This window comes from Diadema setosum, chromosome 15, assembly GCF_964275005.1.
Source record: "Diadema setosum chromosome 15, eeDiaSeto1, whole genome shotgun sequence".
Taxonomy (NCBI): domain Eukaryota; kingdom Metazoa; phylum Echinodermata; class Echinoidea; order Diadematoida; family Diadematidae; genus Diadema; species Diadema setosum.
This window is the reverse complement of record NC_092699.1, coordinates 22,302,728-22,320,650: the sequence shown is the minus strand read 5'-3', so window position 1 is coordinate 22,320,650 and position 17,923 is coordinate 22,302,728. Positions and strand designations below refer to the sequence as shown.

The following is a 17,923-nucleotide window of genomic DNA, read 5'->3' as shown; positions in this document are numbered from 1 at the left end:
ACAGTGCCCCCCACATGCATTCAACATAAACAACATATAGCTCAACAGAAGAACAAAATGACCTGTCATTATGAAAGCACTTTAAGACAAGTCTGTGAAGGTCAGGATCTTATTAAAACATGGCAAAATTCTCAATAAAACTTACACTCAGTATTAAACAGAACTTAGTATTAAAAGTCAGTCTGCAACCTAAATCTACACATATTAACGGATATAAATGACCTACAAAAAGGGTATATAATCACGGTAAAGCACAATTGAGTGATATATCTCACAGCCCTTTTCTATCTATATCTTCCTAACAACATTTGTCTCTCTCTCTCTCCTACTCCTCTTGACCCTGATGCTTAGTAAGACCTTTAAGGTCCCTCTCTCTCCTTTCGGCTCGCCTTACTGTCTCCAGTCAAAGAAGTCAATGTCCGTGAGATCCTTGTAGAGCTTGTCTTTCTCCTCTTGAGTCAGGTTGTAGATCGGTGGGCGGCATGGGCCCAAGTCTGGCCCAACAAATGAGAAGATGGCCTTGCCCACACCTGGGTGACCCCCTGGAGCCAGAAGGAAAGAAAACTATTTAAAAACTTGTGGAACTGTCATTGCTTCATCATTCAAGTAGACCATGCAAAAATAGATACAATGTTAGATAGATATATAGATAGAAAGATAGATAGATAGATAGATAGATAGATAGATAGATAGATAGACAGATAGATAGATAGATAGATAGATAGATTGATAGATAGATAGATAGATTGATAGATAGATAGACAGATAGATAGATAGATAGACAGATAGATATATAGATAGATAGACAGATAGATAGATAGATAGATAGATTGATAGATAGATTGATAGATAGATAGATAGATAGATATATAGATAGATAGACAGATAGATATATAGATAGATAGATTGATAGATAGATAGATAGATAGATTGATAGATAGATATATAGATAGATAGACAGATAGATAGATAGATAGATAGATTGATAGATAGATAGACAGATAGATAGATAGATAGATAGACAGATAGATATATAGATAGATAGACAGATAGATAGATATAGATAGATTGATAGATAGATAGATTGATAGATAGATAGATAGATAGATATATAGATAGATAGACAGATAGATAGATAGATAGATAGATTGATAGATAGATAGATAGATTGATAGATAGATAGATAGATAGATAGACAGATAGATAGATAGATAGATAGATAGATTGATTGATAGATAGACAGATAGATAGATAGATAGACAGATAGATAGATAGATAGACAGATAGATATATAGATAGATAGACAGACAGATAGATAGATAGATAGATTGATAGATAGATAGATTGATAGATTGATAGATAGATAGACAGATAGATAGATAGATAGAGTGATAGATAGATAGACAGATAGATTGATAGATAGATAGATAGATAGATAGATTGATATATAGATAGACAGATAGATAGATAGACAGATAGATATATAGATAGATAGACAGATAGATAGATAGATAGATAGATAGATTGATAGATAGATAGATAGATTGATAGATAGATAGACAGATAGATAGATAGATAGATAGACAGATAGATTGATAGATAGATAGATAGATAGATAGATAGACAGATAGATAGATAGATAGATAGATTGATAGATAGATAGATTGATAGATAGATAGATAGACAGACAGATGGATAGATAAATAGATAGAAAAATAAATAAATGAATAAACAAATAAACAAACAAACAAATAAATAGTAAAAATAAAATCATGAAGAATAACAAGAATTAACACCACTTCATTAAGTGTCTTTATATTTTTACTTTTTCTTTTTCTTTTTAAGGGACTGTACAGTACTGGTTGAGGTGGGGATTCATGTTTTGAACATTCCTATTAAGTGAGATAATGATAAACATCTTATTGAATATGAAAGAGCATGTAATTTTAAGAAGGATTCAATGTTTATTTGATGAAAATCGGTTTTCAAATGGCTGAGATATCAAACTAGAAATATCACTTAAGGTGATTAATACCCCCGCCCCGTGACGACAGTCTTACCCAAGGAATGATCTTTCCTTGATCTTCTGCCATTTAAATGCCGTTACCATGGCAACGCAGCTTCCGACACATCCGAAAAATATGTCTTGCACATCTTCCCACCAAGACTATTGTGTGTGCCACATTTCATAAGCTTTTGTCAAAAACTGAGGAAGTAGTTCAATTCACAAGATCTTTCCTTGATCTTCCGCCATTAATATGCCGTTACCATGGCAACGCAGCTTCCGACACGTCCAAAAAATATGTCTTGCACATCTTCCCACCAAGACCAATGTGTGTGCCACATTTCATGAGCTTCAGTCGAATACAGAGGAAGTAGTTCAATCCGCAAGATCTTTCCTTGATCTTCTGCCATTTATATGCTGTTACCATAGCAACGCAGCTTCCGACACGTCCGAAAAATATGTCTTCCACATCTTCCCACCAAGATCAAGGTGTGTGCCACATTTCATAAGCTTTGGTCAAAAAACTGAGGAAGTAGTTAAATCCGCAAGATCTTTCCTTGATCTTCTGCCATTAATATGCCGTTACCATGGCAACGTACTTTCGGGTACTGTCAAAAAATGCGTTTTGCACATCTACAACCAAAGGCACACATCTGTACCAAGTTTCATGGAATTTGGGCAAAAACTGAGGAAGTAGTTTGCAACACAAAATTTTCCATCATTTTGGCTCATAATATGTGAGCTGTTACCATGGTAACATACTTTTTGTCACTGTCACGAAATGTGTCATGCTGACCTATATCCTAAGACAAATATTCAATATGAATTCCATGAGAATTGGAAGAACACTGATGAAGCAGTTTTGCCATGAAGCATTTTGCCCTATATTTTACCAATAACATGCCGTTACCATGGCAACGCACTTTTTGCCACTACGGAAATATGTGTCTTGCACATTAACATATTCAGATGAACATCTGTACCTAATTTCATAAAAATTGATCAAAAACTGTGGGAGGAGTTCGCGACGCAAGATTTGTACCCATTTTTGCCCATAATATGCCGTTACCATGGCAACGTACTTTTGGGTACTGTCAAAAAATACGTCTTGCACATCTACAACCCAAGGCACACATCTGTGCCAAATTTTATGGGAATCGGTTGAAAACTGAGGAAGTAGTTCGCAATGCAAGACTTGCAACGGACCGACCGCCCGACCGCCCGACCAACCGCCCGACCGACCGCCCGACCGACCGCCCGACCGTCCGCTGATTCCTATATACCCCCTTCAAACTTCGTTTGGCGGGGGTATAAAAAAGTGATAATGATAGAAGGCGACAGGCCACGCCTTTTATTAGGATCTCTTTGTTGCACCTTGTTTTTGGATATCTCAGCCATTTAAAAATTGATTTTCATCAAATAAACGTTTGATACCCCTTAGAATTGCATGCTCTTTGACATCTCATAGAGTGGTTTCTGAATATCTCGCAAAATGTTAAAAGCTAAATCCTCACCTCAACCAGAACTGTACACACCCTTTAAGTCAGTTGTGGCTAATGTGAGTAAACAGTATTGAATGAATACTAATCACCATTACTCGTAGAATCAAAGATAAGAAATGAGCGTATGCTACACATTACAGCATATCATACACTCTGCTATGGAAAAGCCTTTTACTGACTGTGTGAAAAAAAGATCGACAAGTAATCTGAATATAGTCACAAAAGTGGTGGCTCTGTTGAGATTAAAAGTCATCTACCAATTGAAGTTGAACTGAATCACTGTATGGACATTTTGATGTCATTTTCTTTCTTGTTATCAGATGATTTCAAGTTCTACACACCCTAGACAGTAGCATGCTAACCACTGACTGTGACCTACGTATGACCTTTGCCATGTTCATGTCCATGGCAGGTTTCCTGGTGGTTTAATTTGAGGTTGCACTCACCATACTTTTTCAGGACAGACACAAGAGCTTGGATCCGGAACTGTGCAGGAAGATCAGAAAGTGAATTGAATACACATGTTTGAACAAAACTACAAAACAGTTCTCACTCTGAAAGAACCATAATGTAGACAGAGTCCAAAGTTTGCCATGAAAACATGGAATCGTGTCAAATTTCTATGAGAAGGGAGGAACAGACGCATAGTGACAGTCACATACTGATACTTACAAACCAAATCTGAGCGAGGCTTTCACTTTGCCTATTTTGCATATATTAACTTCATATTAATTCAGCTCTTGACACATCATGCACTTGAGAATACCCAGTGATGCATGATATCACCATTCACTTTGTGTATGGTACCTTAAACAACCATTTTCACTTCTTGTATTAAAGACTTTTTGGTGCACAGTACCTTTCCATGCATGAGCAAACCTTTTAAAGTTTTGACACTTTGCAGAAGAATGCACTCACGTGTGCATGCCAACCATCAAACAAAGCACAGGAAGGGTTAATATAAGATTTTATTACAGTTATAATAGTTTCATACCAGACTGTTATGATCACTAGTTTCATTTTATGTCACATCTTACAAAAGGCACTAATCAGTCACCTTAGAGAGAAAAATCCATGAGGTTTTACCTATTCGCAACATGTCAAGTTCAATTACCACTGAGACCGACTCCACTAGCCATTTTGCTGAATTTTAAACAAACAATAAAATCATATCATTTCCTCTATGAAACATCAGGATGGCTAGAAGAGACAGTTACTATCTCTGTGAGCTCAGCTTGGTGCAAACTGTCTGCTGCCCTCACCTGTTCTTTCCTTGCCTCTTCAATGTTGCCGGCCTCAAAGGCTTTTATTAGTCTAGCAGCCGTCTTGCCTTGGTAGTTCCAAGTACTGGGTGGAAAAATAGACAGGAATGTTCTGTTGCAGCCCATATTCTTCAAAGGAGGTTTGCATGTACTGAAAATTCCTTATTGGTTTAAATGACAGAAGAGAGCTTGTCACACACAAAATGCCTCAATATAAGATTTAAATGTGTAACATATCAAACAATGTACCTGGTACTTATTCTATGGAACTGAAAGTTGGCATAGTAATTACCCATCATCTTTTCCATATAGCCTATATCTGCATTTGCCAAAGCTCACTGCAAACTTGGCATACCCAGAAACATGGACTCCTTTCACTTTGCAACATACATCAACAGTAATGTCCTCATACCCCTATCTCACTACGAAGGCGACCATGGTAGCCATGGCGATCTGTGAAAAATTCACTAATCATTGCACAATCTCCCTCAATCTCCATTATGCTCAACCAGTGCTGAAGGCAATAGTGCCATGATGATAGTACAATGCAGCCACATTGTTGCCGCTTTTCCAGGCTGAGACATGTTGCTTTTGCGATCAAAATGATCATACTATGATATCTGTACGCTTATCATGACCTTGCTACAGCCGTGCTACGTTCAGAGCAACCATAATATTATGTTAATGCTGGGCTCATGCTACTTGAGTATTCATTGTATCCCACTTGGACACATTCTGAAGCACGGTGAATGCGCAACACATATGTGCAATATGGGGGTGAAGACATGAAGTCAGGCCCCATGAAATCTGCAAAAATTTTAATCACAAATTCTCCCACTGACAAATGTTAGAACAGAAGTGAAATGGACTGTTTACTAACTTCATGACAAACTTGACTAATTACCCCCTTTTCATGATCATACAATACTTTACACCGTGAAAACTATGAGCATATATAACAAGAATAACTTGTGAAACTGATGCTTAATGTTAAAGGAAAAGTCCACCTTCATACACATGTGGATTGAGTGAATGCAACAATATTAGTAGACACATCAGTAAAGTTTGTGGAAAATCCGACAATCCGTTCAAAGTTATGAATTTTTAAAGTATCTGCACAATCACTGCTGGATGAGAAGACTACTAACAGTGTATGATGTCACATGCGTACAATGATATGGGGAAAACAAAAAGAGAATTTCACAAAACTTTACTTTTTGAAAAAAAAAAGTGCATATTTCTTCAACTTGTTACTGATGTATGTTAAGGGCAATATTATTCCCCCTGCCTTCTGAACAGAGAGAAGTCGGGTGTTCTTTTGTTTTGCGAGAAAAGTGAAAATATGTTGAATTTTCTTTATACCTTCTTTATATCTTTGTACACATGTGACATCACATGCTATAGTAGTCTTCTCATCCAGCCGTGACTGAACAGAAACTTCAAAAATTCACAACTTTTAAACGGATTGTCCGATTTTCCTCAAACTCTCCCTGATGTGTTCTGCTAATATTGCTGCATTCACCCGACTCACATGTCTATGAAGATGAACTTGTCCTTTAACCAGGGCTGCACACTGGCGCCGGTCCGACGGTCAAAGACCGGCAAAAGTCACTGTCGGACCGGTAACTTTTCAGGAAATCCACAAGTTACCGGTCCGACATGACCAGTAAAAAAAAAAAAGAGCATTGGCGGGGTCAGTAGAAAGAAAAAGATCAGCCCCGATCGGGGAGAAACAGAATGCAAGATATTGCACTGTTCAACAAGTTTTATGCAAGTTTTCGCAAGTGTTACGCAAGTTTGTCTACCGTTACAATTTTGTAAAGTAAACATACTATATTAGTTTTGAGCACTAGCGGTCGACCAGTTATTCGCGCTCGCTTGCGCATTGGCGCTGCTCACGCACTGCCATGCCATGCAATACATGCAAAGGATGTACGGTACAATGTAACTGTTGAAATGCATGGATTGTAATTCCCCGATCCCCGTTTGTTTGTTCGTTTGCTTGCGATCGGCGGTCATGCCAGACAAGAAGCATTGATAGAAGCGCACGCATTTCTGGGTCATTTTACTCATGTTAACGTAAGATCCATCCGATCCCGGCTTCGCAGCTGCGTGGCAGTTGACATGTTAGAACTAATTTACTTGTGCCGATTTTTAGAAAAAGTAAAAACATATTCTATATTCAGCGATACAGTAAATGAATATTTTCATTCGTTCAGAATGGTCTCATAATGAAGATAGGCGCGAAAAGGATCACGAAATCGGCCCTTACAAAATGTGAAGAGATAATACAAGGGAGAAAAAAAAAATCATGAAATCATCGCAGTCCCGCTTTCACATTTGAGGTAGAAATCGTCCCAAAAAGGATCATGAATTCGGCCTTTCAAAAGTTCATGTACGAAATTCGAAGAGATTATAGAGGAGAAAACAAAAATAAGGACACATTAATTTGGTGCGTGCATCATAAAAGATTATAGCCGAATAACAATTCATGAAATCAACGCAACCCCATTGAAATTTGAGGAAATAAATAGGCGCAAAAAAGATCTTGAATTCAGTCCTGCATGCCGTGTTGGTTATCAAAAACGCATGCACAAATGCAACGAGATTATCGGGAGAAAAATAAAAAACACATTTTTACCCTTCTGGTGCGTGCATTACAAAAGATTACATCCGAAGTAATCCATGAAATCGCCACAATTCCGCTGATATTTGAGGTAGAAATAGACGCAAAAAGGATCGTGAATTCGGCCGTGTCGTATACCTTTTAAGAACGCATGTACGAAATGGGAGGAGATAAGCGGCTGCGGGAGAAAAATAATGGACACATGTCATTTTCAACCCCTTTTGGCGCTTGCATCATATAGATCACAGCCAAAGAGTAATTCATGATATTATCGCTATCCCGTTGAAATTTGAGTAAACAATAATAGGCGCAAAAGAATCTCGAATTCGGTCCTGCTTGCAGTGTATAATTTTGAAAACGCATGCACAAATGCGAAGAGATTATCGGGAGAAAAATAAAGAACGCATTTTCAACCCTTCTGGTGGTGTATCACAAAAGATTACAGCCGAAATAATTAATGAAATATCGCAATCCCGCTGATACTTGATGTAGAAATAGGCGCTAAAAGGACCGTGAATTCGGCCGTGTCGTATAGGCCTACCTTTTAAGAACGCATGTATACGATATGCGAAGAGATTATTGGGAGAAAAATACAGGACACATTTTCAACTCGTTTTGGCGCGTGCATCATAAAGATTACAGCCGAATAATGATTCATAAAATCATCGCAATCCCGTTGAAGTTTGAGGAAACAATAGGCGCAAAAAGAATCATGATTTTTGGTGGTGTCGTATATCTTTTAAGAACGCATTTACGAAATGCGAAGAGAAAAAAATAAAGGACACATTTTCAACCCATTTTGGCGCTTTCATCATAAAAGATTACAGCCGAAGCAATTCATGAAATCATGGCAATCCCGCTGATTATTTGAAGTAGAAATAGGCGCAAAAAGGATCATTAATTCGGCCGTGTCGTATACCTTTATGTACGGAATGCGAAGAGATTATGGGGAGAAAAATAAAGAACGCATTTTCAACCATTCTAGCTGGTGCGTGCATCACAAAAGATTACAGCCGAAGTAATTCATGAAATCGCCACAATTCCGCTGATATTTGAGGTAGACATAGGCCCAAAAAGTATCATGAATTCGGCGGTGTGGAACATCCTTTAAGAACGCACTTACGAAATTCGAAGAGTTTATCGGAAAAAAATAAAAGGACATATTTTCAGCCCCTTTGTTGGCGCGTGAATCATAAAAGATTACAGCCGAAGTAATTCATGAAATCGTCACAATCCCGCTGATATTTTGAGGTAGAAATAGGCGCAAAAAGTATCATGAATTCGGCCGTGTGGTACATCTTTTAAGAATGCACTTAAGAAATTCGAAGAGTTTATCGGGAAAAAAACAAAGGATACATTTTCAACCCCTTTTGGCGCGTTCATCATGAAAGAATACAGCCGAAGTAATTCATGAAATCATCGCAATCCCGCTGATATTTGAGGTAGAAATAGGCGCAAAAAGGATCGTGAATTCGGCCGTGTCGTTTTCCCTATATCTACGGAATGCGAAGAGATTATGGGGAGAAAAATAAAGAACGCATTTTCAACCATTCTAGCTGGTGCGTGCATCACAAAAGATTACACCCGAAGTAATTCATGAAATCGCCACAATTCCGCTGATATTTGAGGTAGAAATAGGCGCAAAAAGTATCATGAATTCGGCGGTGTGGAACATCTTTAAAGAACGCACTTACGAAATTCGAAGAGTTTATCGGGAAAAAATAAAAGGACACATTTTCAACCCCTTTTGGCGCGTGAATCATATAAGATTACAGCCGAAGTAATTCATGAAATCGTCACAATCCCGCTGATATTTGAGGTAGAAATAGGCGCAAAAAGTATCATGAATTCGGCGGTGTGGAACATCTTTAAAGAACGCACTTACGAAATTCGAAGAGTTTATCGGGAAAAAATAAAGGACACATTTTCAACCCCTTTTGGCGCATGAATCATAAAAGATTACAGCCGAAGTAATTCATGAAATCGTCACAATCCCGCTGGTTGAGGTAAAAACAGGCGCAAAAAGTATCATGAATTCGGCCGTGTGGTACATCGCCGGTTTAAGAACGCACTTAAGAAATTCGAAGAGTTTATATTTGGGAAAAATTAAAGGACACGTTTTCAACCCCTTTGGCGTGCGAATCATGAAAAATTACAGCCGAAGTAATTCATGAAATCGTCACAATCCCGCTCATATTTGGGGTAGAAATAGGCGCAAAAAGTATCATGAATTCGGCCTTGTGGTACATCTTTGAAGAACGCACTTACGAAATTCGAAGAGTTTATAGGGAAAAAATAAAGGACACATTAGCAACCCCTTTTGGCGCGTGCATCATAAAATGTTACAGCCGGAGTAATTCATGAAATCGTCACAATTCCGCTGATTATTATTTGAGGTAGAAATGGGCGCAAAAAGGATTGGGAATTCGGCCCTGCATGTCGTGTACCTTTCAGAACGCATGCACAAAGGCGAAGAGAGTGTCGAGAGAAAAATAAAGAACCCCTTGTATCGCGTGCATCAGAAAATATCACAGCTAAAATAATTCATTAAATCATCGCAATCCAACTGAGCACCAAGAGCAGGTTATGCAGCAAGTTCGTGCGCCGATGTTTAGAAAAAGTCACAAACGCATGATACAATCTGATTTTTGTTCATTATCATTTTACACTGTAATTCACGAACAAACATTCTATTTTTTTCTCATTTTTTTTTGTAATTTCTTGTGCAATAAATAGTTCAAGTTTAAAAAAATGTACATGGGGGGGGGGGTACGTCCATAAAAACAAGAAAATAAGTTTGCAAGTAATTTAATGTTTGTTTGTTTTTTTAGGTTGCCGTTGTTGACCGGTAAGTTTTCTGTTCGGACCGGTAAAAAATGGTAAAACGGGGCATCTACCGGTCCGACAGAGACATGTCGGACCGGCAGAAAAAATGGGTTAGTGTGCAGCCCTGCTTTAACACTCACCTGCCGATAGCTGCTTCTCCTCCTAGGGTCAATGCTGGCAAGAGTTGCTGTAAACAATAAAGTAGGAAGTAGTATGTCTCATTTCAAAGATCATCATCTGGTAATTTCTTCAAACACTCGTGACATTATGGCATCATTCCACATCACAGTAACATTGTCTTTGATAGATAAACAAAATCAATAGAATTCATTAAATGAGACAAAGAGATGACATGAGGTACTGTAATAAATAGATGAGATTTTTAAGTTGCACATGAAATTTTACCTGATTCACTGACTCTTACGGACTGAGAGCAAGGTATCTGAAAACTGATTACCCAAATTTACACATTCACAGTAAACTGGGTCAGTGTGGACTAGTAAAATTCAACACAATCAGAAAAATTTCATGAGATGCACAATGCTAACAAGTTCTACACATTCAGGGTATGTTGGACAATTAATTACAAGATTTACTTGTTTTGTTTTGTTTTTGTTTTTTTTTTTGGGGGGGGTTTTAGCCAACATAAAAATATAAATCTTAAGATATTTCACCATCATTTTCAAACATACCTCATCCATGCCATACATAAATTGGCAATATTTGGCGACGTGTGCATGGCACCGTCCGTACTCGTAGAGATCCGCAGATGTGTACTTTACACCGCATAGCGTGGGTATAAGATTGTCAGCAAAGATGGTTTTTACAAGGCCTTCAAGGGCGACTGTATAAAGAGATAAAAAAAGATCAATTACAATCTGATAAAAAGGGCACATTTACGTGTACACACACATTCACATTTACATTCCACTATACATGTGAAGTTGATGGCATGCAGTGTCATTTTATGAGGTCAGTGATTGTTAAAAAATACTGATGTCCAAAAACATGTGATACTATACCTGCATCTGACATTAATGGTGCTACTCATGAATGGACTGGTATTTATTAACATGGTGATACATCAACCTGGTGTACATGTTTTTGTGGTTGTATACAACAAAGTTGTAAATCAAGAGTGCATCATTTCCCCTTCTTTCACAAAAGCTCGATGAGGTGAACAATTGCCTAAATGTTGTATACAGTCATCTGTCAACAGAATGTTTAAAAATCATAAAATTGAACAAAATATACTAGCTCAGATCCATAATGGGTTTGTATAAAAGGAAAAGTGTGTATAATCCATTGTTTCATTATAAACAAGCTAGACAAGACAAAGGGAGAGATCTGCATACAATTAATGTACACTAGGACACACAAGCCTGCGAAAAATAACAAATATTCACACATGGCCCAATCTGTGGTTCAATTAATTCTATAATAATGATAAAAATATTACAAGTATGATGGTCTTCTTTTCCCATGGTTGCCTCTTATATTGTCACTGCCCTACCAGAGGACCCTGATATTAGCCTAAGCATTGTCAGGAGCTCATTTTTACTCATGGGTGAAGAGGGTTATTGTGAGCAATGCATCTTGTGTAAGGATGAAAGCACCAGTCAGAATTCGATGATCATGTGGGAAAGAATGTGAATACGCGTACCTGGCAATTTTCACTCCTTTCTAGAACAAAGCTAGTATCTCTCCCAATGCGTATAGTGATCCTTGAGCATTTTGTGACTTCTGAAGTATGATATCACGGGCAGACCAGTTTCATCATCTTTCCCACAGATCCCAAAACAAAAACATGGACCGTCCATACCTGGAGGTTATCTGAGGTCAGTCATGCATTCATGCAATACTACATATCGTCATCTGAGAACCAGACAGGCTTTATCAGTTTTGGGGGGCATTGAGTTACTAGTATTATGTTGTAGTGATCGATCTCCTGTACATTATAGTGTCAATTTTTAATCATCTTTATTTTCAGTAAATGTTAAAAATGAAAATAAAAATGAAAACCCCTCTATATGGAACAAATGAATGCTTATAAATCTTCAAAATTTTGTTCACATAAACTGTTTTATTTAATGAAAATTGATTTTTGTTTTTACTTACACTCAAATCTTAAAATGCAATAGCGCCCTTCTGGTTCTCAGCTGACAATATATTTGAAGCATTCAGCCCAAATATAGGGGACACACACATATATTGACATAGATGTTTGGGGATACACACACACACACACACACACACACACACACACACACACACACACACACACACACACACATTCATACATATTGACACTGAGGAGAAATACAAACAGAATCATATAGATTTTAGAGTATTTCCCACTTACTTGCCATGTTGCCCACCATGAAGGGGTTGTGGTAGTAGAAGAACGGCGTGTGCGGTGCAGCGGATGCCACTTGCTGAAGGTACTTGACCAGCGAATCTGAGAATTGAATTCAACAAAGTCTCAACTACCATCTATTCTCTGTGTAACAGGGGTGGTTCTTACATATTACGGCATTGACCCGTTGAGGAGGGATTGATTTTGCTATAACACACATTTCCCATACACATCTGCCCGAGTATACTCGGGACTCGTCCTCAACAAGTTAACATTATTTGGAACCGGAAGGTCAATTAACACTTGTTATTTTCTGGGAACTGCAAGTTCAAAAGTAAAGATTCAATTATGTGAAACTGATTTTGTTTTTAATCAAACTCATGAACAAACAAACATCTACAATCTCAGACTAGAAAACTGTTTAGTAAATTGCAAAAACAGGAAATATAAGTTGGCTTCCAAAATTCTCTTTTAAAGACTGGGTATTAACATTTTATAATTTCAATGTCTATATGCAGACATTTTTATTCATTTACCTGGGCCGTGTTTTATCAAAAGATATAATCGATTATAAATTTCTTTAACACACAGGCTGCCATAGATTTATGATAGAAATCAACCATATAATCAATCATAACTCTTCATAAATCAGGGCCCTGATATTACAGTTACTGTAAGAGCAGGTTATACAACTCACCCGTATTTGAAGGCTTGTAAAAGAGGGGTGGGAGGGTGGCTATTGCATCTGCTCCATGTTTCTCAGCATGTCTGGCCTGCATCGTCATGGAGACAAATAAAAAAGCACAAGGGAACAAAATGATGACATCAATTCTATCTCAGGGGTGTCAGTTTGACATATTTTCCTCTATGTACAATGTAAATCAGTTTTCTCTTGAAATCATATATTTCTCTTGGTCTATCCCTATGTATGCCATTGTTGGTTTGTTTGTTTGTTTGTTTGTTTGTTTGTTTTTTTTGCAGTAGTTGATTCTTTGTACAGTTTTCTGTGTATGTATGTATGTATATATGTATAGTAGATATTATATAATATATATATATATATATATACACACATATATTTATCCCATCACATTCATGATGAATGTATAACAAAACCAAATGTCCATACCATGTTTTTATACATAAATGAAATGAAAATAAAAATGAACTGTAAACAGCTAGAAATGTCTATTGTCACACAACTGAAGCAGTGTAGCCCCCAGGTTGTTGCAAAATCTCTGCTGCACAGTATAACCTAATTTGACCATGAAAAATATCTATACAAAATATGAGTACAATCCTTCAAGAAATGCAGCTAGAGCACACACAAGCAAACCAAGTTTTTTGTATATTTTGCTTTTTGTAAAACAAGTGAAGATGCTGTCACCAAAAGGAGGCAGCACCATCAAAAACAATACTGTGTTTTACCGCGAGGCATTTCCATGCAAATCTTTGTAGGAAAACAAATGATGATATACTGTATACACCATATATTTATCAAGTCTAAACTTCCTGACAATTTCGCGGGGGGTTAAATTTGCAATCATGGAGTCTGTACTGAATGCAGAAAAGTAAACGCATACGTCACATTCATATCGGGATCAGTCAATAGGACTCGCGAACAGCAGCTGACTTGCCAAATTCATGAAAATAAAAACCTCGCAAAATATTCGGCGTATACAGTACATGGATAGTAAAGCACACACAAGAAATAACTTATGGTGGCAACATTTGACCTCATTGAAGGCAGAAAATTGGGGGCAGTGTCACCAAAAATTGTAGGGTTTAGGTGTAACTATGATAAAAGCTGTACAAAATCTGAAAAAAGTCTGTCTAGAAACTTAGCTAGTAGAATGCAAACAGGAAGACCCTCAAAATGAACCTCTTTGGGTGTAAAACAAGATGGACTGGAACAAGTCATGGCACTATCACCAAAAGTTATAGACAGCTTGATTTAAATGATACAGAATTTTGATAAAATCCATCAAGAAATACAGCCCATAGGTCACATTCAAGACAGCAACTAAAATATGACCATACAGAATTTTGATAAAATCCATCAAGAAATACAGCCCATAGGTCACATTCAAGACAGCAACTAAAATATGACCATACAGAATTTTGATAAAATCCATCAAGAAATACAGCCCATAGGTCACATTCAAGACAGCAACTAAAATATGACCTTTGATCCTATGCAAGGCAGAACACTAGGTGCAGCATCACCAAAAAATACAAAATAAAATAAAAAAAAAATATGGGGGTTAAGTTTCACTATAAAGCACCTCTACAAGAATTAAAAAAAAAAATCCATCAAATAATGAGCATAGTAGAGCATTGACACACAAAAAAAGAAAACATTAAACAGGATGGCAAACTTTGAACATGTAAAATGCAGAACATTGGGGGAATTTAGAGACAGAAAAAAAAATACATATAAGAATCAGACATATGGAAACTCATACATAGGAACAGACACTGCTTTATAGGCTGACTGTGTGAAAAATAAGAATGTGGCACTCCCTTGTCTGCTGTTATACAAAACACATAATTTCCAGTAGAGTGGGAGGTCTACTGGAGGTGGATATTTAAACAGAGCATGACATATTCAGGATTAGGTAGGGCGACACAAGGGATGGAAAATACTAAAAAAAATAAAGTCTCTATCTCAAGGACATGTAACAATTGTGCTTGAACTTGCAAAATTGAACAAACTGGTAATTGCATTCAAGGGAATTTCAAAATGAATTCATCATATTTTCATTCCATGTAGCATGTATGTTCATGTGGTATGGTATGATTCAAATGAAACATTTCTAATGCATTGTAACATACTGTACATCAATGGGGTTGAAAGGCTTTTGCATCAGAATTAAAACAACAACAACGAAAAACTCCTAGCAGACGAAAGGCAACACAAACCATATAAATCTTGCACACATGCTTTATCAATCATCTGCATGCTCTCTCACTGATAAATTAAAAAAAAAATGCTGAAAGTAATAAGAAATTATGGACAATGGGACTAAACACAATGATGGAAGTGTGCAAGACATACAACTCTTGACTGGGTAGAAAGTTTAGAATGTAATTTAGATGTTACATGAGAAGGAATGGTTAAAGTGAACCACACACGAGCAGAGTACTTAGTATTGTTATATCTGACCATTTCTTCCATGTCTTTCAGATTCGTAGCACCCACATGGATGATCACTGCTTGAAATCTGTCAATATGTAAACACAGCACAGAAATAAAGTCATTGGAGGGAGCGGCATAAGGCTAATAATACATCATTTCTACAAACATGGATGACCTTGTTATGAGGAAGAATATCTATATTTGACATTCCCTACAAAATAGTCTGTTCCAAGCCTAACAATTCCTGTACCCACAATCTTCACCACAGTGAAGCACTCAGCCGGAAGAAACCAACTATGCTGGGATAACAAGGTAAAAAGCAAAGGGAACATTTTGCAGAAAACAACTGAATATTGTAATTTTACCCTCTTTAGACCCCGAGCAACATGTATACATTTTGAAAGCAAGGGAATATTAATCAGAGGTGTGAAGGTTGAAGTGTGAATTTTCTTCAATTCGTCTCCCGTTACAAGTTTTCGAGTCTCGTGGTTCCTTTTTTCCAACATGTTTGTTGAATTACAGATCAGCAGTTGCAATCTTACAAATTTCATTTTTCATTTCTTTTTCCTCACATTTTTCCCTCTTTTTACAGACATAATATCACCAAGTGACGGCATGTTTGAATCATCAGCATTACATAGAACTGCACACAATCCTAAAAGATTTGAAGTGGATCATTTATTCACTTGACGGGGTTAACAAGTTGATAACATGCATTCACTCTAAATATTACATTTACTTTTATAAATACACTATGTAATGAAAGTGTCATGATCTCTGCATACTCACAATTGCTGAAAATCCATCACAATTCATCATAGAATGTAGTAATTGATCACTTCTTTCATTTCTACAGACTTGACAATTTAGATTCATATGTAGTGCTGTTCCTCTTGCTTTTACTTCTTTCAGTAAATAATATAACAAATGCAACAAATGGAATTTTCCTACGTTGTGTACATATGTGTTGGCACATAATATTCTATATAGATTTATAACGTATGTGCAACATCACAATGCCATTGTATATTACTATGTATTGTACCTTTGAACCCTTAACAGTCTATCTTTAGTGAATTCACACAATGTGTACATGAGCCAATAAGCATTTGATATTCATATTAATATGTTGGACTAGGGAAATTGTACACCAGGAACACAAGAAAAAGACCTAGCAGTGCTCACCAAAGCAGTGCATTTTGCCTTCATTGCCCTTAACTGGAGGCAATCTATGCAAATATGTTGAGATTCAGAAGCTGTATTGACACAAACCTATATTATTAGCCCTGAGTGACATGTGGGAATAGCATATATATGCACATACACAAAAACAAAACAAAAGACATTGATTTTTATATCCATTTGCAATTCATCCAAGTCTGCACACTCAGCTGGCTGGGGTCACATTCTGGTCATTGTTTCTGCGTGGTTTCATTTGCAGCACAGTGATTTTTTTTTTCTTTTCATTCCAGCTTGACTGTTTGAAACTCTCAAGACAATATGCTGCGCGGCGTGAGTGAATGGTGTTAAATAAAACCGACAACTCCTGTGAGTGAATAAGGCTCGAGATTGCTGCAGGCCCCTTATGGTTAACATCCTCCTAATTTAGGGTATATGCAGAGGCATAAAATAAATCCAAAGCTGGCTGGCAGTCTTTATTGACACTATACAATAGGAATGTTAGATAGAATAATGGCTGAGTGCAACATTGAGCTTTGGGAAATCATTTCCTTACCTGTTCTTCCCGAGAGATATCCATTTTTCTGTTAGTTTATTTCTTTCTGCAATAGTCATTGACAAACCCTCTCCTGTGGTTCCATTCACTATAGGACAGAAGAAGAGGTGACATACTTTAAAACGAGGAATGCTCCCGTGCATTTTAATTTTGCGAATTTCACGAGAGCCAAGTTTCGCAACATTAAAATGCACGCAAAAGACCTTGTCTACACAATCTGCACTGAATGTTAGAGGGAACTCGCAAAAATTTCATGCTGCGAATAAGGCTGTTGGCTCCCATTCGCGAAAATTTCATGCCATGAAAATATCATGTTTTACAGATTCCAGTGCTAGAAATCGGTACTAGTGAAACAACAGCAGTACCACTGTTTCTTTTTACTCTTCTCTGTACTGGGGGTGGTGGAGTAGTTCAAAGGTGATTAATAGCCCTTTACTACTGTATACGCCATATATTTCCCGAGTCTAAATCT

General features: G+C 37.1%; 1 protein-coding gene across 1 annotated transcript; it reads right to left on the bottom strand.

The window, feature by feature from the left end:
• Window positions 1-349: 349 nt before the first annotated feature.
• LOC140238976 (N-acetylneuraminate lyase-like) lies at window positions 350-17,534 on the bottom strand. Its single transcript, XM_072318871.1, has 9 exons — window positions 17,452-17,534; window positions 15,744-15,801; window positions 13,275-13,350; window positions 12,584-12,679; window positions 10,914-11,065; window positions 10,362-10,408; window positions 4,770-4,854; window positions 3,954-3,993; window positions 350-542 (listed from the first exon to the last, which is right to left on the bottom strand). The coding sequence occupies exons 1-9, from the start codon at window positions 17,508-17,510 to the stop codon at window positions 391-393; spliced, it is 765 nt and encodes a 254-aa protein (XP_072174972.1). The 5' UTR covers window positions 17,511-17,534; the 3' UTR covers window positions 350-390.
• Between the last annotated feature and the right edge of the window lie 389 nt (window positions 17,535-17,923).